At 43.1% G+C, this 24,627-nt stretch overlaps 1 protein-coding gene and 1 pseudogene across 1 annotated transcript; one reads left to right on the top strand and one right to left on the bottom strand.

Annotated features, from left to right (window-relative positions):
• Positions 1-1,881: 1,881 nt before the first annotated feature.
• On the bottom strand, positions 1,882-18,704 carry DUXA (double homeobox A). Its single transcript, XM_058707094.1, has 5 exons — positions 18,680-18,704; positions 8,811-8,965; positions 7,747-7,849; positions 7,179-7,324; positions 1,882-1,983 (listed from the first exon to the last, which is right to left on the bottom strand). The coding sequence occupies exons 1-5, from the start codon at positions 18,702-18,704 to the stop codon at positions 1,882-1,884; spliced, it is 531 nt and encodes a 176-aa protein (XP_058563077.1).
• Positions 4,673-5,265, top strand: LOC131500061 (proline-rich protein 3-like; annotated as a pseudogene).
• Positions 18,705-24,627: the final 5,923 nt, after the last annotated feature.

Genomic DNA, 24,627 nt, shown 5'->3' with positions numbered 1-24,627 from the left:
CCTCCCCTGCTTGTGCTCTCTCTCTCTCTCTCAAAAATAAACATTAATTTTTTTTAATCACATGTTAAAATGTGACTCAGTCAGTTGGGTGACGCAGTCAGTTGAGTGTCTGACTTCAATTCAGGTCATGATCTCATGGTTCATGGGTTCGAGCCCCGTGTCAGGCTCTGTGCTGACAGCTCAGAGCCTGGAGCCTGCTTCAGATTCTGTGTCTCCCTCTCTCTCTCTGTCCCTCCCCCACTCTTGCTGTGTCTCTCTTGCTCCCAAAAATAAACATTAAACAAATTAAAAATAAGTAAAAAATAAAGCAAAGAAAGACAAATCCCATGATTTCACTCACACGTAGAATTTAAGAAACAAAACAAATGAACAAAGGGAAAAAGGCAAGCCAAGAAACAACAGACTCTTAAATACAGGGAACAAACTGTTTATTACCAGAGGGGAGGCAGCGGGGGGGTTGGGTGGGGATGAAATAGGGGAAGGGGATTAAGAGCATACTTCTTATGAGCACTGAATAATATAAAGAATTGATGAATCGCTGAATTGTACCCCTGAAACTAATAACACTGTATGTTAACTATAACGGAATTAAAAAATAAATAAATCATTGGCCATTGGCAATTGACTCAACTTTCATCCCCTCTCTCCTTCTTAGAGGTTCAGGAGGATTGAAAATGCCAATCCTCTAATTTCTGTCATCACAGGAAACTCCAAAAGTTTCAGAAGCTCTGTGCTGGGAAGGGGGATGAAGACAAAGTAAATGTCTCTTATTAAAAAGCACAACTGGGACGCCCAGCTGGTTCCATTAGTGGAGCGTGCGACTCTTGATCTCGGAGTTGTGAGTTCAAGCCCCATGTTGAGTGTAGAGATTACTTAAAAACAAAATCTTTCTTAAAAATCGCAATGACTATGATGCTTGAAAAATGATATTAATAAGTTTATTCTCGTTGTCTTCAAGATCCGCTGAACTCTGGATCCAGGATCGGTCGGTAGGGTGTGGCACCATGTGTCTGTCTCCGCCTCCTAAAGTCCTGTTGAGTGTCTCCGGCAGGCTCAGCTCTGGAAAAGCTGAGGTATATTTAGGAAAACATGTTTCCAAGACAAGTGAGAGAAATGTAGAGCCCAGGCTGAAGATATCAAATACACTGAATGTCTCTGTCTATCTTGCTCTGGCTCTGGAAAAATAAGACAGCTGATAGAAAGACTGGGGCCATTTTGTGTAGCTTCTATGCCTAAGGAGGAAAGAAAAATGGAAGAAGCCAGTTTGTACATTCAAACATGGAAGTAAACTCGTTCCCGCCTTTCTAGTCCGGTGTAGAACTTACTACCTCCTGGGAAAGCCATGCGCTAGCCGGCCTTTGGCAGAACAAACCTAAGGACTGATTCCTCCATTATTTCAACCATACCTTCCACAAAGTCAACAGATTGTTTACTATGTACCAGGTACCGGGAAGACATCGATTACAAAGAGAGAGAGAGAGAATGTGAATTTTGTTCGAGTAGTCTTCATGCCCAGCACAGAACCCAATGTGGGGCTTGAACTCATGACCCTGAGATCAAGACCTGAGCTGAGTTCAAGAGTTGGAGGCTCAACTGAGCCACTCAGACACCCCCCTCAAATTCACATTCTAATGGGGTTTATGGGCTCCAGCTAGAAAGTGGCCAGTGGAATTCTTTTGGGGGACCACTGACTTGGGAAGAGTCTTCAGGAACTATAACTAATCCCCTTACTCCATGGAGTCTGATAAGGCACTCGAGTAGGAGGTATCCCAAGAGATGGTTGGAGTTGACTCCATCATGTGGAAGGACTGGGCACTCAGGAGGCTCTGCTCGGTGAGCCAACATGAGAACAACAGGGTGATTACCTTGAACTCTCTCATCTCAGAGATCCTGTTCCTGGTCTTGTCTCTGTTCTAAGTCTCCATCATCAGGTTCTCTTTTTCTCTGGGCATGGAATCTGGATCTCCGATTTTGAAACCAAATCTAAGTGGGTAAAACATCAAGAATTAATTCAATCAAATGATGTCATGCAAGCTTCACCATTGCTTTCACAAGGCAAAAGGAAGAGAGAGGGGGTTGGTTCTAGGCCTAATTCCAAAATCACCAGCCTTCCATATGACAGCTAGGACGGTCTATCAAGTCTGAAGATAAAGCCCAAAATTCAGAACCTCACACCTAGTGCCTTCATGATGGGTTTCAAATCCTTAAGTCCCCACGGTCGCCTCATTACCAGTGCTGGTTTTCCCTAAAGTGCCATGCCTATACTGACACTCTTCCCTCTGCCTGGAATTCTTTTCCCATCTTTTTTTTCCTTCCTCTTCAAAAGGCTTATGTTTCTTCCATGACCCAGGATAGTATATTGTCTGTCTAGGGAGATATTTTTCATCCCACAAGACATAATTGTTACCCCTTGCCTCTGCCCATAAGTTACACACATACATGCACATTATATATATATCTCAAGTATATGTATATATTATTTATAATAACATAACTTTAGAAAAACGTATATGTATTTATATACTACGCACACACACACACACACACACACACACACACTCACATTCCACAACTACTGCTTTTGGTTTTCACAGAGGTTGCAAATAGAATAGGCACAGATCTGGAGTCCAAAAACCAGGCTTTGGAAAAGTCACGTAATACCATGAAAACTTTCATGTCCTTCCTGAAGGTATAGACCACTCTGCAGGTGAATGATTGTTTTGGAGGAACTGCACATAATGCAACCCTGTGTTCGGTTTCTACACCTGAATCATAAATTTTCTCCATCTGCCTTGCTTGTGGTACCTATGAGAACCAGTGCCCTATTGATAAAGTCATTCAGAGATTTCTCATTATTTCTGCACCTACCAAGATCTATTTTTTTAAATGTTTATTTTGAGAGAGAGAGAGAAGGGGAGGGGCAGAGAGAGAGGGAGAGAGAAAATCCTAAGCAGGCGCCCCTCTGTCAGTGCAGAGCCCTACACGGGGCTTGATCTCACAAACCACGAGATCATGACCTGAGCCAAAATCAAGAGTCGGACACTTAGCTGACTGAGGCACCCAGGTGCCCCACAATATCTGGAATTTAAGGAAAAATATATTCAGCTTTGAATTCTGAGGAGAAAACTAGCCCAAAGAATATTGGAATGGCTACATTAGGACAAGATTAGCTTCGTACTTCATCACCAGCTTCTGTTTTCTTCTCTCCCAACTCACACGCTCCTTCAGAATCACACCAAACCATTTACTCAAAAAAATCAGTCTTCCATTTATATATATCCATCTTCTCCATAGAATCTCCCAACCCTCACCGAGGCACATCCTCCTCTAGAACCCAATCCTCCTGCTGGATAACACCAAGATTAGCCATCCATCCAAGCCAGACCCACCACGTCTTCCTCGTTATCTCATCTCTTTCCCTCTCCACGCCACCCCTGTCCTCCACACCCCATCTATGCATTGCTCTCAGTCTGTGTCCGTGCTGTTTCTCACACAGCACTCACTTCCATGTCTCAGCCTCCTTGACTTTTCGCTGATTGTCAAACTTACTTCCTGTTTCCATAGTGGAGTCCATTCTTCCCTGGAGGAAGAGGGGCTATTTCAAACCCTAACTAGAGCATGCTTTCTCCTCTGTCTTAATTCTTTGAGCATGTCTCTACCACACAAAGGATAAAATATAAACTCTTATAGCAAGTATTGCCAAGTGTCTGATCCACTTCAAGACTTTTGAGCTCTGCTCAGCATACAGGGGTTAATCAGAGATGGGCCCCCTGTCACAGCTCACAGGCTAATGGAAGATGGTGTCCACAAAACCCGAACACAACAGCTTAATCAACTGGCCACAACTGGCCTAGACTTGAGGCCTCCTTGAGTATATTTATGTCACCCTAGTTCACCAGCCCACAGACAATTCACAATGCTCTGGAAGCCACAGGACTGCTGCTAGGAATCCAGTCTACCACAACTGCTGCCCTTATGAACCCCCTCTCTTCTGGTCTTCCCCCATGGGATCTCTCTCTGCTTTGCAAGCCCCAGATCAAGTTTTCCTCTGTGAAACTGTTTCTGACCAAACACCAAACACATTGTTTGCTCCTATTTGTCTAGGAGGTAAATTTGTGTGACATTTAATCATACTATTGGAATTATCAGATTACTGGAAAGAACAGTGGTTTTTTTTTAGTGTTTATTTATTTTGAGAGAGAAAGAGAATGAGTGGGGGAGGGGCAGAGGGAGAGAGAGAATCCCAAGCAGGTTCCTTGCTGTCAGCAGAGTCAACCTGGGCTCGATCTCATGACTCAAGGCAAAAATCAAGACTCAGATGCTTAACTGACTGAGCCACCCAGGCACCCAAGGAGCACTGGTCTAAATACACACACAGAGCACACCACTCTGACAGAATTCTATTCCATCTGGATCCTACATTTCTCTGAGTTAAATGTTAAATCTCTAAATTAGACATAATAATTCCAACCTCATGGGATAATTAGAAAGGCTGAAAACTGTGATAGATGTAAAAGACTTTAGGCAAATGCCTGGCTCATATTGCACGTAAAGAAACATTCCTGCCTTCATTCAACAAATTATTACTCCTTGTGTCAGGCGCTATTCAGAAGACAAAGAGTAGAATCCTCAGTCACTGCTCTCCAAATCCCACTGCAGCCATTTGGCCATAATGAGAAAGCGCAAGATGCAGAACCCCAAGCAACAGCTCCCCCTGCCAGAGCAGGAGGAAAGAAACCAGAAACGAGAAGGACGGGAGTCCCATTAGACCACCTGGCCTTCTGGCCAATGGAAAGCTTGATGACCCCAATCAGGTCTTCATGGAGGTCCTCCAGAATCAAGAAGACCAATGACTCCACAATGCTGAGTGCCCCACCTCCTCCCCTGGGCAGAGGCCCAATTCGGGGAGGCCCAGGCCCCAGATGAGGCCCAAATAGTTGTGGTTGGTTGGGGGAGGGCGTGGGCAATGCTGAACCTTGTTCTCCCAGACCAGGCCATGGGAGTCCCTCCAGGGGAGGCTTCCAACAAAGAGCAGAGAAACTCTTGAAGCTCAGAAGCTGGTCTCTTATCAAGAATACCTCCCTGCCCAAGGATGGACTCCAGGTTATGGAAGACAAATCCAACTGCCCTGTATGCAGACACTTTGCCAAAAAGGGCCAGTGTCAATATGAGGACCTCTGTGTCTTCTATCACCCAGGTATCAACAGACCACCCTGTGAGACTGTATCTTCCCATCCAGGCGGGGAGGAGCCTCCTGTGACCTGAAGGCCACATAGTCCCCTGTGGCTCTGTGACGGCTACTTTGAAGCTGTTCCACCCACCACCCTCAGTCAGTGACACCCACCCTCCCTTTTGGTCCAGAGTTGTGTGTCATCACTGGTGCCCAGTATGTGGTCTTTCTTCTGATCCAGCCTCCAGAGACTCATGTTCAGGACCCCATCTTTGTTCCCTTCATCTGCCTCCTGGGTCATCGTCCCCTGTGCCAGCTGGCTGCTATACAGGAAACCTCTTTGGTGCTGTCGCTTGGGCACCTGTCCACCCAGCCCCCAGTACTGCCCTCGATCCCCTGGAGCAGTTTCCTATCATTCCCTCCTTCCAGCTGCTTGTTTTAAGTCCTTTTTACGTGACACCCTCTGCCCCCAGTGTTGCCAGCGGCTCTGCGAAATTCACCAGGTTGTGTGACCTGGGGTCAAGTCTGAATGACAGGTGGAGTTACCAGTGAAAGGCCATTCTTCTTGCTTTTGGATTTTGCAGTTTCTGTGTGTCAGCAGCATGATCCCCACCACTCTGGTCTGTGATCCCTGTGCTTATGAAACTGTGCATCCCTTTGTAGCCTTTTTCAATGTGGTTGGTCTCTTTTTAACGTCCTAATGCTAGAGTTGAGCTTTTCTGCCGAAATGAGTGAGGCTCTTGGTGACCTCTAGACTTCCTGTAACCTCCCAATATGGGAGAATTGTAGAGCTTTCCACAAGACTGCCTCCCTGGTCCTCCCCATTCTTCTCCTGGTGTCAGTTCTTCTGGGTTTGACACAAGATTTTGAGGTGTTCTCTAAAGCCTCTGGTGGGCTACCCTATTCTCCTCTCCAGCCCACTTTACTTAGACTAAGTCACTGCAAGGCCACCAGACTTTTTGACTGAATTCTGTGAATCTCCACCCAGCCAACCTTAGGATGGAACCTGGGCAGTACTGTTGCCTTCTTCCAACCTTCTTCCCTGACATCCCTGGCACTGGTTGCTTTCTGTGAAAATAACAGCAGACAGGTTCGGTTTTCAACCTGTCCTGAGGAAATGCATCAGGAGTGTGAGCAAGAAGGAGGGAAGAGGGCCATTGCAGAACTGAGAAAGAATTTTTAAAAATATTTTTAATATTAGTAATAAATGCAGTGAAAATAAAGAAAGAAAACAAAAAATAAAACACTGGTTACAGCAAGAAAGAACTGAAGGGGGTGAGATAGCTGGCCCTAGGGCAACCAGACAGAGGGGCGCCTGGGTGGCGCAGTCGGTTAAGCGTCCGACTTCAGCCAGGTCACGATCTCGCGGTCCGTGAGTTCGAGCCCCGCGTCGGGCTCTGGGCTGATGGCTCGGAGCCTGCAGCCTGTTTCCGATTCTGTGTCTCCCTCTCTCTCTGCCCCTCCTCCCCCGTTCATGCTCTGTCTCTCTCTGTCCCAAAAATAAAAATAAAAAACGTTGAAAAAAAAATTAAAAAAAAATATATTAAAAAAAATATTTTTAATATTAGTAATAAATGCAGTGAAAATAAAGAAAGAAAGAAAACAAAAAATAAAACACTGGTTACAGCAAGAAAGAACTGAAGGGGGTGAGATAGCTGGCCCTAGGGCAACCAGATGGAGGGGCGCCTGGGTGGCTCAGGTAGTTACGCGTCTGACTCTCGGTTTCAGCTCAGGTCATGATCTCATGGTTTGTGGGATCAAGGCCCACATCAGGCTCTGTGCTGTCTGCAGGGAGCCTGCTTGGGATTCTCTCTCCCTCTCTCTCTCTGCCTCTTCTCTACTCGTGTTCACTCTCTCTCTAAATAAATAAGCCTCAAGAACCTACTAGATGGAGAGAATAGCTCATGAGAGGCCCTGGGGTGGGAATGTGCCTCACATGTCCATCCACAGGGCTCCCCATCTCCTACATCTCCAACCTAGGATATGGGGCAAATTCTTTATCACTTACTTGGACTCTTGACTCGGGAACACCAATTTCTTTAGCAAGTTGCTCTCTGGAATCAAAGCCAGGATAAGGATCGTTCGAAAATGCCTCAATGAGGGCGTGTAATTGCAAGGACGTATAGTTGGTACGACTCCGTCTGTCTTCTCTACCTAGGATAGGTGTAAGACTGAGGGTCACGGAACATTTCAGAGGTCAGTTGACATATTCCCAAACAAGGAACCCAAACCTGTCCTACACTGTCTCCATCTAATACATTGCATCTCCTTAAGAGGGCCTTGCCCTGGCTTATTCCAGGCAGAAGGTTCTAGAAGAGACACAGTATATAGCTAGGTTGCTCGTTCTTTCCAGTGGAAAGAAGGTAAGCAGAGCAAAGTCTCAAAAGGTCCATGAACGATGCAGGAAAGAATTTCCAGGGGCCATATTGGACCCATTGCTACCAGAAGACCTTGAACAGGAGGCCCTGAGAGAAAGAACATTCCTCTCCCACTCAGAGTCGTAGTTAGCTCCAAGTAGAGAGGACCTTGTGTACCCAAGAAGCTCTGTTGTGGAAGGACTGCAACAGACTATTTACTTTGAATCTCCTCTTCAAGGTGATCTTGGTCTTGGCTTGATTCTAAGTCCTCATCGGGTTCTGATTTCTTCTGGTGCCTAGCTCTTCGATTCTGAAACCAAATCTTGAGTGAGGAAAAGAAAATGAGAGAATTTAGTATGTCTAGGTCACCTCACCCTATTACTGCCTGTCTTCAAAGGGTGTGATTCTTATAAGCTCAGTACTGTTACGGATACCTGTCACATCCGACTAAGTCTTATGTCAAGGTTTGGCATTTAGCATCTTCACAATCTGTTCCCAACATGACTATAGTAATCTTTTTAAGTTAAGAAATAGATGGGGCGCCTGGGTGGCTCAGTCGGTTAAGCGGCCTACTTCAGCTCAGGTCATGATCTCACGGTCCGTGAGTTCGAGCCCCGCGTCGGGCTCTGTGCTGACAGCTCAGAGCCTGGAGCCTGTTTCAGATTCTGTGTCTCCCTCTCTCTGACCCTCCCCCGTTCATGCTCTGTCTCTCTCTGTCTCAAAAATAAATCAAATGTTTAAAAAAAAAAAAAAAAAAAAGAAATAGATGCTGCAGGGGCGCCTGGGTGGCGCAGTCGGTTAAGCGTCCGACTTCAGCCAGGTCACGATCTCGCGGTCCGTGAATTCGAGCCCCGCGTCGGGCTCTGGGCTGATGGCTCGGAGCCTGGAGCCTGTTTCCGATTCTGTGTCTCCCTCTCTCTCTGCCCCTCCCCCGTTCATGCTCTGTCTCTCTCTGTCCCGAAAATAAATAAAAAACGTTGAAAAAAAATTAAAAAAAAAAAGAAATAGATGCTGCAATTATTATGCATTTATCAACCAGCTCAAGTATTTCCTCTTCTCTGAAGAAGCACCTGCACATGCCATTGCCACTCCTAGACACTCTTTCACCCTCAGTACTCACATTTGTGAAGTGAGACAAAGAGCAGCATCCTTGTGACTTCATTCTGGGTGTCAAGTTACTTCACGCAAAGCCCTTAGCACACTGGCACATAATGTGCTCGATTAACAGTTTCCTTGCCTCCTTGTCTACTTTTAGTCTTGGAGATACAGAATTTGTAACTTACCTGGATTCGAGACTCTTCAGTATTGACTTCTAAAGCAAGTTTTTGTTTGGTAGCATAACCTGGGTAAGGGTTTTTATCAAATGCTTTGATGAGGATTTTCAATTGATCTTGTGTGAATTTGGTGCGGCTGCGTCTGTGATTCACTGGTGTGGTCTCTGTGGAAAGATTAGGAAAGATGAAGCATTTAATAGGCCAGCTTATAAATTTCAAACTTCAGCCTCAAGCTAGTCTTTGATTTCCTCTTTTCCTTTGTAATCCACCAGAAACCAGTAGTAAAGAACTCTGACACAATTATAAATCCCTTAAATACACAAGGGTGATTCTTTTTTTTTTTTAAACGTTTATTTATTTTTTTTTTTAATTTTTTTTTTCAACGTTTTTTTATTTATTTTTGGGACAGAGAGAGACAGAGCATGAACGGGGGAGGGGCAGAGAGAGAGGGAGACACAGAATCGGAAACAGGCTCCAGGCTCCGAGCCATCAGCCCAGAGCCCGACGCGGGGCTCGAACTCACGGACCGCGAGATCGTGACCTGGCTGAAGTCGGACGCTTAACCGACTGCGCCACCCAGGCGCCCCAAACGTTTATTTATTTTTGAGACAGAGAGAGACAGAGCATGAATGGGGGAGGGTCAGAGAGAGAGGGAGACACAGAATCTGAAACAGGCTCCAGGTTCTGAGCTATCAGCACAGAGCCTGACATGGGGCTCGAACTCATGGACCACGAGATCATGGCCTGAGCCGAAGTTGGACGCTTAACCGACTGAGCCACCCAGGCGCCCCACACAAAGGTGATTCTTGAACTTCTCTATTTTATCTGAATGCCATGACTGGGAGTCAAGGTCTTCTATTTTTCAAAAACCATGAAAAATTTATGTGTTCTGTTCATATGGATTAAGAAGAATGAGTCAAGAAAAGGCATGTAATAATAGGTCATTACAATCATGAATACTTGAAACCATAGAAATGAAGAGCAAATGAAGTACCATTAAGTCCCTTTCAGTGTTTCTGGTTTAATTTCCGGGTAAAGTCCATTGCCCTCAATAGCAGATAAACAGGATCACTTTCCAAAATGTTTTTAAAAACACTATGGGGAGGATCATTTGGTTCTTACAGCAACATGCAGAAGAATGAACCTGGACCACTTTCTTACACCATACGCAAAAATACTCAAAGTGGATGAAAGACCTAAACATAAGACAGGAAACCATCAAAATCCTAGAGGAGAAAACAGGCAATAACCTCTTTGACTGTGGCTGCAGCAACTTCTTACTAGACATGTCTCCGGAGGCAAGAGAAACAAAAGCAAGAATGAACTATTGGGACCTCATCAAAATAAAAAAGTGTCTGCACAATGAAGGAAACAATCAACAAAACTAAAAGGCAACCGACAGAATGGGAGAAGATATTTGCAAGTAACATATCAGATAAAGGGTTAGTATCCAAAATACATAAAGAACTTATCAAACTCAACACCCAAAAGACAAATAATCCAGTGAAGAAATGGGCAAAAGACATGAATAGATACTTTTCCAAAGAAGACATCCAGATGGCCAACAGACACATGAAAAGATGCTCAGCATCACTCATCATCAGGGAAACACAAATCAAAACCACATTGAGATACCGCCTCACACAGGTCAGAGTGACTAAAATTAACAACTAAGGAAACAACAAGACTCAAAAAAGTCAGGGGCGCCTGGGTGGCGCAGTCGGTTAAGCGTCCGACTTCAGCCAGGTCACGATCTCGCGGTCCGTGAATTCGAGCCCCGCGTCGGGCTCTGGGCTGATGGCTCGGAGCCTGCAGCCTGTTTCCGATTCTGTGTCTCCCTCTCTCTCTGCCCCTCCCCCGTTCATGCTCTGTCTCTCTCTGTCCCAAAAATAAATTAAAAACGTTGAAAAAAAAATTAAAAAAAAAAGACTCAAAAAAGTCAAACTCCACATTTATGCAAAAAAAAAAAAAAAAAAATCCAGTCAAAACTCTTAACTACGGCAAAATAAAGAATTCATTGGGATTCCCAGACCACAGGGATGCTTTTTTTTGTTTGATCCTTGAATGTTTGTCCCTTCTACAAGTTTAAATCTTCATTTGCATACCAGTCTACTACCTCCTGGTCTGTTGTACTTCATTGAAAGAAGGCTAAAATTTTATTTATTTATTTGTTTGTTTGTTTGTTTATTTATTTATTTATTTTTATTTTATTTCTAAAATTTTGTATTTTTTTAATGTTTATTTTTGAGAGAGAGAAAGAGAGAGTGTGTGTATGTGCCTGAGCAGCACAGGGACAGAGAGACAGAGACAGAGGATCTAAAGCGGGCTCTGTGCTGACAACAGCAAGCCCGATGCGAGGCTCAAACTCACAAACTGTGAGATTATGACCTGAGCCAAAGCCAGAAGCTTGACTGACTGAGCCACCCAGGTGTCCCTAGAGTTCTAAATTTTTTTTTTTTTTGAGTTCTAAATTTTTTTAAGTAATCTCTACACCCAACTTGGAGGCCAGCTTACAACCCTGAGGTCAAGAGTCACATAATCTACCAACTGAGAGAGCCAGGCACCCTGAAAGGAGAAGGTTAACTTTACTATCATTCTCAAGTCCTCTTGAATCTTACCATGTTGATCAGGCCCTCACCAATATTTTTGACCTAGTCACATATAATGACTTCCTTGGCCTTATACCTTGGAATAAATGTGTCCTCCAGCCACTACCACCAACTTTCTGTCCCACAACCAGGCCAACTTCCTTCTACTCCAGAACTTGGTACTTGTTCTTCTCTTCCTGCGATGCCCTTCATGTGATGAGGGACTAGCTTGCTCCTTTATGACAGGTTCCAGCTTGAGCACCACCTTCTCAGAGTCCTTCCCTGACCCTCCAGTCTAAGGCCCACACTCTGTGCTCCAAATAGTCATGATTGAATTTTTCTGATGGCAAAGTAATCTTCTCTGAGGTTGGCCTTAGGTTAAAAAGCCCTCACAGGACCCCACCCATCTTATACCTTCAAGTAGGTTCTTCTCTGTGCACACATCCTTGACTGTATACATTCTTAAAAGGAAAATTCCTTTACAGTGAAAAGCTCAAAGGAAAGCTTAAGCCCTGAAGTAGATATAGAGGAACTTCTAACTAACCCAGATCAACTCCCTAGGGAATGGGGGGCGGGGATAAGCAAATTAGGGCCTCCTGCCTAATTCCTACACTGACAGGTAGAGCGTGGGCAGGGAGGAACAAGAGATGAAGAGCTAAAGTAAGATGAAGGATAAGAAAGGAGGAAAGCAAAGAGAAAAATCTGAGGAAGATCTCTTTTATCAACCTAGGAGCATGTTATAGCCCAATAAGCTAACGGTTCCTAGAGATCAGTATCAAGATGGTTCATCTCTGACTCTGGGGGGCACAAAGCTCCAGACTGTTACAGCTTCGTAATTCCCTTCCTGAGTCTCTATCCTAGAGGAACGGACACGTGTACGTCTGGGTAACACACATGGATATTCACTGCCATAGTGTTGGTAGTAGTGAACATTCTGTCTATTAACAGGGAATTGCATTTCCAAACAAAAATACCAACAGGATATTTGAAGTAAACCTTATTTTAGGATGTTCAGATTTACAGAGAAGTTACAAAGCTGGTATGAGGAGTTCCCATATCTTCCATTCCCAGTTTCCCCTATTATTCATTGTACTTTTTTCTAGGTAATCTCTATACCCAATGTGGGGCTCGAGCTCATGACCCAGAGATCAGGAATCACATGCTTGGGGCACCTGGGTGGCTCAGTCAGTTAAGCATCCACCTTTCAGCTCAGGTCATGATCTCACAGTTGCTGAATTCGAGCCCCACATCAGGCTCTGCACAGACAGTGTAGAGCCTGCTTAGGATTCTGTCTTTTTCCCACTCTCTGCCCCTCCCCACTTGTGCGCTCTCTCTCTCTCTCTCTCTCTCTCTCTCAAAATAAATAAGCTTAAAAAAAAAAAAGAGCCACATACTCAGGGGCGCCTGGGTGGCTCAGTTGGTTGAGCGTTGTACTCTTGATTTCAGTTCAGGTCATGATCATAGGGTCATGGGATTGAACCCTACAGAGGGCTCCGTGCCCCCGCCAAGGGGGAGTGGGGCATGGAGCACGGAGCCTGCTTAAGATTGCTCAATCTCCCACTTTCTCTCTATCCCTCAGCCCCTCTCCCCAGTTCTCAGAAAAAAAAAAAAAGTCACATGCTCTCCCAACTGAGCCAACTAGGTACCCCTCCCCTATTAACATATTACCACAGTACATTTCTCACAATGAAGGAATTGATACTGATACATTGTTGGTAAGTAAAGTCCATACTTTATTCATATTTTCCAAGTTTTTATCTAAAAGTTTTTATCTAATATCCTTTTTCTGTTCTCAGATGCTATCTAGGTACCATATTACAATGGGTCCTCAGATCTCCTTAGGCTCCCTTTGGCCCTGACAGTTTCTTAGACTTTAGTTTTTCATGATATAGACAGTTCTAAGGAGTACTGAGCAAGTGTTTTGTAGAACCTCATTAGAGTTTATCTGATGTTTTTCTCATGATGAGAATATGGCTGTTTTCTGAGAAGAGACCAAACAGGATTTTGAGGGCCACCTAAAACATACGGGGAGAATACAAGCCCACAAAGTAGATTATACATTTTGTTTAAAAAGGATAAAGATGATGCATTTAATTATCCAGATAAAATAGAGTAGTAAAAGCTTTTTCTTACAGTACTCATGCAGAAACAGACCAGTAGACAAATGGAACCCAACAGAAAGCCAAGGAACAGAAAGCCTGTTCTATATAGAACTTGGGACAGCCAGAGCCTCCAAAATCAGTGGGAAAGGGTAGTGTTGGGTAAAGAAAATGGCTTGCTGTATGAAGAAAAATGAAGTTGAGTCATGATACACAGTATATTTCAAAATGCCAAATTAAAGACCTGTGAAATGTAAAAATAAATGGAAAATCATGTACGAAAGAACCCGTGTCCCATTGAGATAGAAAAGAGTTCAATAAGTTATTTAATCTTCCCAAAACACAATGGGAAAAATTTCTGGAACCAAAGACATAACTGAAAACTGCAGTTCAAAAGTTAGAAAATCAGATAAAGTCAGATGCTTGCAATGATGGGGGTGGGGTGGGGAGATGGAAACCCTTCTGGAGAACTGGTTGGAATGTACTTTATTCTAGATAGTCGGTGGGGCAATTGGGCTCTGCTTGCTTAAATTATGTGCAGTAATTGTAATGCCGTCATTTATTTCCCACTCAAATCTCCATGACATATTTTTCAGAATGCTGTTCATATTAACAGTTGGAGCAAACTAAATGCCCATGACTACACGAATGGGTAAGTAAAATGTGCTAATATCCCCGTGATGGAATTTTATGCCTTAAGACCAAAATAATGAGAAAAAAAAATGACAAGGGAAACAAGATCGATAGGTCTCAAAGGCACAGAATTAAGTCAAGAAAGGAAGGCACAAAATGGAGTTTATACAGAGCAATAATATTTCTATGTAGCAATTATGTATATACGTACATAGGTGTACACGTAAATTAAATCAAATTGTACACTTATGATTTGCATTTTACCATGTGCAGTTGTACTTCAATAAAAAGCTGGAGAGAAACAAGTGATTCCAGTAAAGATCAACTAATCTAAATAAGTTACATTCCACCAAAACAATGTTGTGTATTTGTGAAGGATACACACATATCACAAGACACCTATCTCTAAATGGCATGAAATGCACTGGATGGAACAGATGGACAGCTGTGCACAGGGAGGGGAAGCAAGTGTGTGTTGCTGAGGAGCAGTAACCTATCAATTGTGCATTACTAAGAAGACAAGAAAAAGAAAAAAACTTGAAAATTATTGCACATTTTTTTTTCTCTAGAAAGTATTCCTAGATCACTAAATCCCAATGTTTTTGGCTTCAGGACCCATTTGCACTTTTAAAACTGAATGTCCAAAGACCGTTTGTTTTACCTTATTAAAAATTAAAAGTGAGAACATTGGTTAATCCATTTTATTTAACTTTTTTTGTTTATTTATTTTTGAGAGAGAGAGATAGAGTGTGAGCAGGGGAGGGGCAGAGAGAGAGGGAGACACACATTCTGAAGCAGGCTCCAGGCTCTGAGCTGAGCTGTCAGCACAGAGCCTGACATGGGGTTCAAACCCACAAACCCCAAGATCATGACCTGAGCTGAAGTCAGATGCTTAACCGACTGAGCCACCCAGGCACCCCTTGATTAATCCATTTTCAAATGTCAACAAACCCATTACATTTTAACAAAAATAACATATTTATTAAAAAAATTATCACCTTGGAATAAAAATGATTACTGAGGTAAGTGGCATTGCTTTACATTTATGGAAATTACTTTGATGTCTATACTTAGCCATATAGAAGAGAGCTGGATTCTTACAGCTGCATCTGATCTCTTGTGATGTTCTTTTTAGCTCAATCATGACATATACAGCCTCAGACAGGTGTATATAGTTGGGCACAGAGTTGTACTTTAATAGCCTTTCAGATCATTAAAACTCCACCAAATTAAAAACCCACTATAACAAGTGGCATAAACTTTCTTAGATATTAGCTGCCACGAGGAGTCTGAAACCATTTCAGTGAACTGTGTTGTATGCTGTATTATACTAAGATACATATGTCAACTGGATTTTTTAAACTTTTTATTTTTTATTTTATTTTATTTTTATTTTTTTTAACGTTTATTTATTTTTGAGACAGAGAGAGACAGACATGAACAGGGGAGGAGCAGAGAGAGAGGGAGACACAGAATCCGAAACAGGCTCCAGGCTCTGAGCTGTCAGCACAGAGCCTGATGCGGGGCTCGAACTCACGGACCTTGAGATCATGACCTGAGCCGAAGTCGGACGCTCAACTGACCAAGCCACCCAGGCGCCCCTAAACTTTTTAAAAAATGTTTATTTCTTTTTGAGAGAGAGGGCAGCAGTGGGGGAGAGGCAGAGAAGAGAGGGAGACAGAGAATCCGAAGGGGCTCTGTGCTAACAGCTCAGCTCAGAGCCTGGAGCCTGCTTCGGATTCTGTGTCTGCCTCCCTCTCTGTCCCTCCCCCACTTGCGTGCGCGTGGGCTTTCTCTCTCAAAAATACATAAACATAAAAATTTCTTTTTAATTTTTTTAATTAATGTTTTTTATTTATATTTGAGACAGAGAGAGACAGAGTGTGAGGGAGGGAAAGGCAGAGAGAGAGGGAGACACAGAATCCGAAGCAGGCTCCAGGCTCCGAGCTGACAGCACAGAGCCCGACGCGGGGCTCGAACTCATGAACCGAGATCATGACCTGAGCCGAAGTCTATGCTTAACCGACTGAGCCACCTAGGCGCCCCTAAACATAATTTTTTTTTTAATTTTTTTTTCAACGTTTTTAATTTATTTTTGGGACAGAGAGAGACAGAGCATGAATGGGGGAGGGGCAGAGAGAGAGGGAGACACAGAATCGGAAACAGGCTCCAGGCTCCGAGCCATCAGCCCAGAGCCTGACGCGGGGCTCGAACTCACGGACCGTGAGATCGTGACCTGGCTGAAGTCGGACGCCCAACCGACTGCGCCACCCAGGCGCCCCGATAATTTTTTTTTTTTTTAAATAAAGGAGGAGGGAAAAGAAAGAATGCATGGGGTGAAGTCACAATTTTAAGCGAAGTAATTAGGGAAGACTTCACTTAGAAAATGACTTGATTCGGGGCACCTGGGTGGTTCAGTCGGTGGCGCTTCTGACTCTTGGTTTTCGGTTCAGGTCACATTCTTGCAGTTCGTGAGTTCCAGCCCTGCATTGGGCTCTCTCTGTCAGCCTGTCAGCACAGAGCCGGCTTTGGATCCACTGTCCCCCTCTCTCTGACCCACTCACCCCCATTTGCACTGTCTCAAAAATAAATAAAAAGGAAGAAAACAAATGACTTAAGCAAAGACTTGAAGCAAATGAGAGAGAGACCCATGCTGACATGAGGAGACCCACCTTGCAGGGACTGGGGTTGGCAGTAGGAGCCTGCCTGGCCTCTTTAAGAGAGAGCAGAGGGCTACACAGTCTGGAACAAAGCAGAAACAGGTGAGGTCCTAGACCTTGGTGGCAGGGGTAGAAGACAGATTGTATAGGGCCTTGCAGGGCCGTGTGGGGATGCACCAAGAAATGGTCAGATTTCTAAAATATTTTAAAGTTAAAAACAGAACTGCCAGGCTGATTAGATATAGGTCATGAGAGAAAAGTAGGTCAAGGATGTTCCCTAGAGTTTTTAGCATGAACAGCTGACATGTCCTCAGTGAGGATAAACTCTGTGGGGGAGAGTTTGGGTGTAAACATGGAGTCCAGTTTGGGACACGCTGAGTTTGGGACACTTGTTAGACAAACAAGTGAGACCGATGAATCCAAAGTTCAAGAGTAAAGTTCAGTCTTGAGAAAGAAGTCTGGAAGTTTCTTTGATTCCAAAGATATTCTGGTCTATGAAATCTCTCATGCCTCCCATTGTTTTTTCTTTTAAACAATTTTTTTAAATGTTTATTCATTTTTGAGCAGGGGAGAGGCAGAGAGAGAGGGAGACACAGAATCAGAAGCAGGCTCCAGGCTCTGAGCCGTCAGCACAGAGCCCGACATGGAGCTTGAACCCACGAACCGTGAGATCATGACCCGAGCCGAAGTCAGACACTTAACCGACTAAACCACCCAGGCGCCCCATTTGTTGTTGTTGTTGTTTTTTAAGGTTATTTATTTATTTTGAGAGAGAAAGCGGGGCGCCTGGGTGGCTCAGTCGGTTAAGCGGCCGACTTCAGCTCAGGTCATGATCTCATGGTCCGTGAGTTCAAGCCCCGAGTCGGGCTCTGTGCTGACAGCTCAGAGCCTGGAGCCTATTTCAGATTCTGTGTCTCCCTCTCTCTGACCCTCCCCCATTCATGCTCTGTCTCTCTCTGTCTCAAAAATAAATAAACGTTAAAAAAAATAATAATAAAAAAAAAACAAGAGAGAGAAAGCACGCGAAGGAGGGGCAGAGAAGGAGAGTGAATCCCAAGCAGGCTCTGTACCAGCAGCTTGGTGCTCGATGTGGGGCTCAAACTCACTTACTGTGAGATCATGACCTGAGCTGAAATCAAGAATCAGATGCTTAACCAACTGAACCACTCAGGTGCCCCCCTCTTTTTTTTTTTTTTTTTTACCACAGTTTCTTTATTTTTTTTTTAATTTTTTTTAACATTTATTTTTGAGACAGAGAGAGACAGAGCATGAACGAGGGAGGGGCAGAGAGAGAGGGAGACACAGAATCGGAAACAGGCTCCAGGCTCCGAGCCATCAGCCCAGAGCCCGACGCGGGGCTCGAACTCACGGACCCCGAGATCGTGACCTGAGCTGAAGTCGGACGCTTAACCGACTGAGCCACCCAGGCGCCCCACCACAGTTTCTTTAAATGTATCTCTCTCCCTCTCCTTCCTGAAGCAAAAATCTTCTATTTTGTTTAATTCATGATTGCCTGTATCTTTCTGAAATTCCCAATGCACAATACACAGAAAACAGCATATTTTCATATCATATGAGAGAAAATTTTTCCCAATCCTAATACAGTTATTTTAAAATTTAAAAATGGGGCTCAGTCAGTTAAGCATCTGACTCCTGATTTTGGCTCAGGTCATGATCTCACAATTAGTAAGATTGAACCCCAAGTTGGGCTCTGTGCTGGCAGCCTGAAGCCTGCTTGGGATTCTCTCTCCTCCACCCCCCTCTTAAAAATAAATAAACGTTAAAAAAAAAGTTTTAAAATGGAACTCCCACAAGTTGTGGCAAACCCATAAGTTTGTAGTCAATTTCCTCCCAAACCAACGAAACAGAAACCTCAGTCAAGTGTGCAGGGAACTTACTGTTTGGAGAATTATCTTGAGCCATGTTGGTGGAGTCCTGAGGTCTTAGGGTTAGATCGGGAGACAGTCCGCCTCAAGGACGGTTTTATATCATCAGCCTGGATGGCCCCACCTGTTTGTTTAATCTTTCGTGGTTCTGAAGTTTTATCTTTACCAATTACATCACTTCTTACAAACAGACCCTCTTAATCTAGGAAGGGCTAGATAAGCCGCCCATTCTTCCATTGATAGATTTAATAATTTCTACTAATCTCTACCGCAAAACCATCACAAGAGCACTTCTGAGTGCTACTGTATTCACACATCTTGTTTTCAGTGTTTATTCTATATCTATGTATTTTTTTAACTGCTTTTTTTTTAATGCTCTACACTTATCTTTTGAAGTGGTGACCTTTACTTATATTAAAAGGGTTCTTGGGAAGCACCTGGCTGGCTCAGTCGGTAGAGCGTGCGACTCTTCGGTGTTGTGAGTTCAAGCCCCATGTTGGGCGTAGAGCTTACTTTAAACAACAAACAAACAAAACCAAACAAAACCAAACAAAAATCAAAAGAGTTCTTTTTAATTAGTTCCAGGATTAGGGTGAGGAAGATGTAGCTCTCACCACGGGAGCTATTTAAGGGGGTGCAAAAACTGCTGTGATCAAAATAAATAATATTTGAATGCAATGTTTAAACAAATAAAAATTAACTGCAAAAAGTCCACACTTATAAGATACAAAAATGTAACTAAAAACAAGATCCTGCCCCACACTGGCAGGAGCAGTTTCAGGTGACGTTTCACGTGCAGTGACTCTCGGGGTCTCTCCCTGGCAATTTCCTCTCCTGGTCATTAATCAGCCTTGATGGAAGTTGACAGATTCTTTCAATTGTTCACAGCTGTAATCCACAGTACTACAGGATAAAAGTGAAAGTTTTACTGCTTTTTTAAAGTTTTTTTTTAATCTTTATTTTTGACAGAGAGAGAGAGAAAGAGAGAGAGAGGAAGCGGGGGAGGAACGGAGAAAGAGGGAGACACAGAATCCGAAGCAGGCTCCACACTCCGAGCTGTCAGCACAGAGGCCTACGTGGGGCTCAAACCTACAAACCCTGAGATCATGACCTGAGCCGAAGTCAGACGCTTAACCAACTGAGCCACTCAGGCGCCCCTAGGAAAGTTTTGTTTTGTTACCCCTATATGTTTGTGTGATCTGAAAAGATTTTTAAGGGGGGGGGGGTACCTGGGTATGATTAGATTTAAATTCACTAAGGACTGTATTTCCAGTAGTAAAGGGAGCAGAGAGTCTATGGGGTGAACGGTTTAGTAGATATGCAAAACATTGGTTGCTGGTACTCAATCACCTAGAGGAAGCAAGGAGCTAAGTGATCCTGCCTATGATACTTCCAAACATTTTTGGAAAATTAAGGACCATGGTGATGTTGGTTGGTTGTTCCTAATGTTGCTTGAAAAAGTGGTGAGAGAAAAGGGGGAGCTCAGGAATTTGATTTCCCAGCTCACACATCACATAAATGACCCAAGACCTTCCATGTGTGCCCTGTGGGAGACCCTTATCTCCTGTAGATACAGGGCTAAAATTGCCAAAAAATACAAAACCTCATCCTGTGATTGGCTGAGTTACAACACAAATCAAACTCCCAGCCTCACAGGGCGTCTTCTGTCAAACTGAGGGCACTGAGAGGGAAAGAATGGGATCCTGTAAGTTGGGATGGGATGTGTGGGAAGACCTTGATGAAAATGCTATCACTGGGATCCTAAATTCGGATGAGTCTTCTTTGCCAGTGGTAGAGGTCTTTTCTCCTCTAGAGGAAGTGGCAGGGGCAGTGGCATCCCCACCCCTAGTGGTATCCACCTCTGAGGGAATTAACAGCATTGCCTAAGGAAATGGTGATGGCCTTCCCTGAGGCCGTTGCCATGCAAGACAACGCTGACTCTCCTCAGGACCCACCTCTCTGCTTTTAGACTCATAATTAGACTCAAATGTCAGCAGGCTCCTAAAGGTAAGATGACAAAATGTCACCCAAGAGGAGGTGTATTACATTCCAAGAGAACTGCTTGAGTTTTCTAAATTACACAAGCGGAAATCAAGGGAACGTGTGTGGGAATGGAAACTAAGGGTGTGGAATAACGGTGGAGGGATCATAAATTTGTGTCAGGTAGAATTTTTAGATATGGGCCCATAAAAAAGAGATTCTACATCTAATTGCTTCTGAGTTGCATCTGTAACTCAAGGAGTTAGCCCTCTAACAATTTGGTTGGTTGGTTGGTTGGTTGGTTGGTTGGTTGGTTGGTGGCTGAACCATGGACCAAAAGGTGGCCTACCGGGAAAGAACTGGGAAAGCCCAACTTCCCATGGTTTACTGTAGAGCAAGGGATTCAAAAGCTTAGGGAGATTTGGATGTTAGAGAGTGTTTGTCATTTAAGATCTATTTACCCACACTAGGCAGAGGGGCCATAAGATAACCTTTCACCAATACTTTGGGAAATACAGTTGTAAGAGAGGCCTCAGTATCTTGAAGGGCTCCATGATCGTTCTTCTCTGTTGGCCACACCTTACAGGGGGAACTGCAGCCAGTCAACTGGAAAACTTAAATGCAAGGAGAGTAATTGGATCTTGGGGTGGCAGGGGCCAAGCCGAGCCGGGAGGAAGGGCTCAAGTAGAGCAGGGAAGTGAAAAATTACAACAATTTGTCAGGCCAGCTGTGTCTGACAGCTGGCAGTTATCAAAGTTAGAATTCTGTCCTTCCACAGAGACTGGAAGACAGAGGCCCTAAGCTTCCTGAAGATGACATTTCAAAGAAATGGCTTTTATTTTATTTCTTTTAATATGTCAATATCATTACTTTTTTCTTTTTTTTTAATGTTTAGTAATTTATTTTTGATGGAGAGAGAGAGCGAGCACAAGCAGGGGAGGGGCAGAGAAAGAGGGAGACACAGAATCCAAAGCAGACTCCAGGCTCTGAGCTGTCGGCACAGGGTCCAAAGAGGGGCTCGAACCCACAAACTGTGAGATCATGACCTGAGCTGAAGTCAGACAATTAACCAACTGAGCCACCCAGGTGCCCCAAGAAATGGCTTTTAGATCCTTAAGAAAGACACCCCAGGGGCGCCTGGGTGGCTCAGTCGGTTAAGCAGCCGACTTCAGTTCAGGTCATGATCTCACGGTTCGTGGGTTCGAGCCCCACATCAGGCTCTGTGCTGACCAGCTTGGAGCCTGGAGCTGCTTCAGATTCTGTGTCTCCTTCTCTCTCTGCCCCTCCCCCACTTGTGCTCTGTCTCTGTCTCTCAAAAAATAAATAAATGTTAAAAAAATTAAAAAAAAAAAAAGAAAGACACCCCAGAATTGTAGGAGATGCATACACATCTCAAAGGGACAGAGGAAGAATTCAAAATTATAAGCCCTTTTTAGTAAATATTCAAAGAAAGGGAGGTTAGGGACCTGTCTCAGGTATTGGCTAGTAAGTTCTAGGAGTGTTGACCTTTGCCAGGCAGGCATTTTAAGGGGGGAACTGGGATCATGCTGAGGACACAGGTCTTATCTACCAGAAGCTATGCTAAGAGTTTGGTCAAGTCTCTTGGTGCAGGGGTTTGTTTGCTGGGAGTTCTGTAGTTCTCACTAGATAGGTATATAGTTTGCTAAGCTATTTTTCATATATCAATATATTGAACACTCTTATTATCAATAAATATATGTACAATATTAATAGCTTTCTTACAATAATATATACGTATTTCTACAATAGTAATAGCTTTCTCATAAAACTAGCTCACAATATATCACATAAAAACAGATCCCATCCATATCAGTAATAAAGTTTTTTAAATCCTTGGAATTTAAAGATAAAAATAAAATATTTTATAATTATGGGAAAATGTTTGTAATGCTAGGGAGACAATATAGTAAAGTGGTTATGAATATAGATCCTGGAGCCAGACACATGGTTCTGAATATTAGCTTTACTACTTAAGTTCTGTATGACTTTGGAAAAATTACTGAACTTTTCTGATAGCCTTCTGAAAAGCATCACTGATTAAATGGTCAATTTGAATGCATTTAAAATTTTTTTAATGTTTATTTATTATTTTGAGAGGGAGAGAGAGAGGCAGAGAGAGGGAGACAGAGAATCCGAAACAGGCTCCAGGCCCTGAGCCGTTGACACAGAGCCCGAAGCGGGGCTCGAACTCACAAACTTTGACATCATGACTGAGCCGAAGTCAGACGCTTAACGTACTGAGCCCCCCAGGTGCTCAGTATATTTTTAAAAAACACTTATTTTATTTTTTTTATTTTAAAAACATGTTTATTTATTTTGAGAGAGAGAGAGAGAGAGCAGGCAAGGGTCAGAGAGAGAGAATCCCAGGCAGGCTCTGTACTCAGTGTATCATGTATCAATCAGATACATAATCAATGATTATGATTAATCAAATTCTATGTCCCTGTGGCTATATTAAAAGCATAATATTATTACCGCTTATAAGAAGGATTTCTTTCTTGCATTCTCATAGAATGCCTCTTTGCCAGTATTTTAACTTTTTATTGAAGTATAATGTAAATGTTGAAAAGTACACATAGTGTGAGTATAAATCTTGATAAATTTTTACAAACTGAACCACCCTATCACCTGGCCCCAGATCAGTATATTTTTCTTTCAACAAATTGTCATATTCATTGTTTTTAGATTTTAATTTAAAATTTTCCCATTTAATTTCAGGAAAAATGTAATATGCAACTTCCATTTTGTTCATATTTTCTTTTTCTCATACCTGTTCACACACTACATTATCAGTCTTTCAATCACTGTAAATCTTAGAGTTGGAAACAATAGTATATCGTTGCTTTATTTGTAACTTGTTTGAGAACTAGTGTGTTTGAACACTTTTAACTAAATGTTTTGGCTCTATTTTTAATAAATTTTTATAAATTGGCCATATTTTTCTTTTTTTTCCTTGATGATCTTTTCAGATTCTTGGTTTACGCAGAAGAGGCAAAATTTTACCTTTACCCTCTTAGGAGTTCTGGCTGGGCTTGAGAATTAAATTGATATAAAACAGATTACCAGGATGGAAGTTTATAAATTTATTTAATGTAAGTTTTACCTGATACACAAAGCTTCATAAGGAAATGAATACCCAAAAAAGTAGCAAAACCTAAGTGCTTATATGTTAGATTGAACGAAGACAGGTGATTTTAGAAAAGTAACTAAAATATATGTGGAAACTAAAGGAAGATAAAAGTTATCTTAACAAGGTTTGCTTGCACAGAATTTTTTCTTAGTTTTGGCTCTTCATCTCCGGTGATAAGAATGTTTCTTTCCTCCTAGTGTAGAAAGGGCATCTTTGATATGGGAGGTTTTTTTTTTTTTAAGTTTATTATTTTCAGAGAGAGACAGAGTGTGAGTGGGGGAGAGGCAGAGAGAGAGAGAGAGGGAGACACAGAATCCAAAGCAGGCTCCAGGCTCTGAGCTGCCAGCACAGAGCCCCACATGGGGCTCGAACCCACGAACTGTGAGATCATGACCTGAGCTGAAGTTGGTTGGTTAACTGACTGAGCCCCCCAGGCGCCCTTTTCATATGGGAGTTTTACCTTCTATTTTCTGGGAGTAAAAGGGGACGTCAGTGGGCCTTTCTTATCCCTTTATCTCAAAACAATCCTTATCCCAGAGTGGCATATGGGGGGGGGGGGGGGGGCTGTTCTGAGCTCCTTTGCGTCTTAGGTACAACATTTTTTCTTAATAACTTGTACATTAAGCTACATTTGTCCTTTGTCTTGCAAGTACATTTTCTGAATTCATTACTTTAAACTAATCCTTTTGTTTTATATCTACTGTTCTCAATTGGTTCTTTTTCCAATTTAATTTTCTAACTGGTCAAGGTACTGGTCATGGTCAAGGTATTGATGCTGGTTAATGACAAGGAAGAAGTATAATTTTTGAAAATGGAGAAGATGCAATGA

Source organism: Neofelis nebulosa, chromosome 17, assembly GCF_028018385.1.
Source record: "Neofelis nebulosa isolate mNeoNeb1 chromosome 17, mNeoNeb1.pri, whole genome shotgun sequence".
NCBI classification, from domain to species: domain Eukaryota; kingdom Metazoa; phylum Chordata; class Mammalia; order Carnivora; family Felidae; genus Neofelis; species Neofelis nebulosa.
Note: the sequence above shows the minus strand (reverse complement) of the source record. Positions and strands in the feature narration are given on the sequence as shown.

What these genes read in the sequence shown, in the direction of transcription:
- DUXA (XM_058707094.1), bottom strand. Translation starts at nt 18,704, where the DNA reads ATGGCTCAAGATAATTCTCCAAACA. An exon ending in TCAAGATAATTCTCCAAACA is followed by an intron (nt 8,966 to 18,679) that starts GTAAGTTCCCTG and finishes ATCTTTCCACAG; the next exon opens with AGACCACACCAGTGAATCAC. An exon ending in CTGAAGAGTCTCGAATCCAG is followed by an intron (nt 7,850 to 8,810) that starts GTAAGTTACAAA and finishes TCCTCACTCAAG; the next exon opens with ATTTGGTTTCAGAATCGAAG.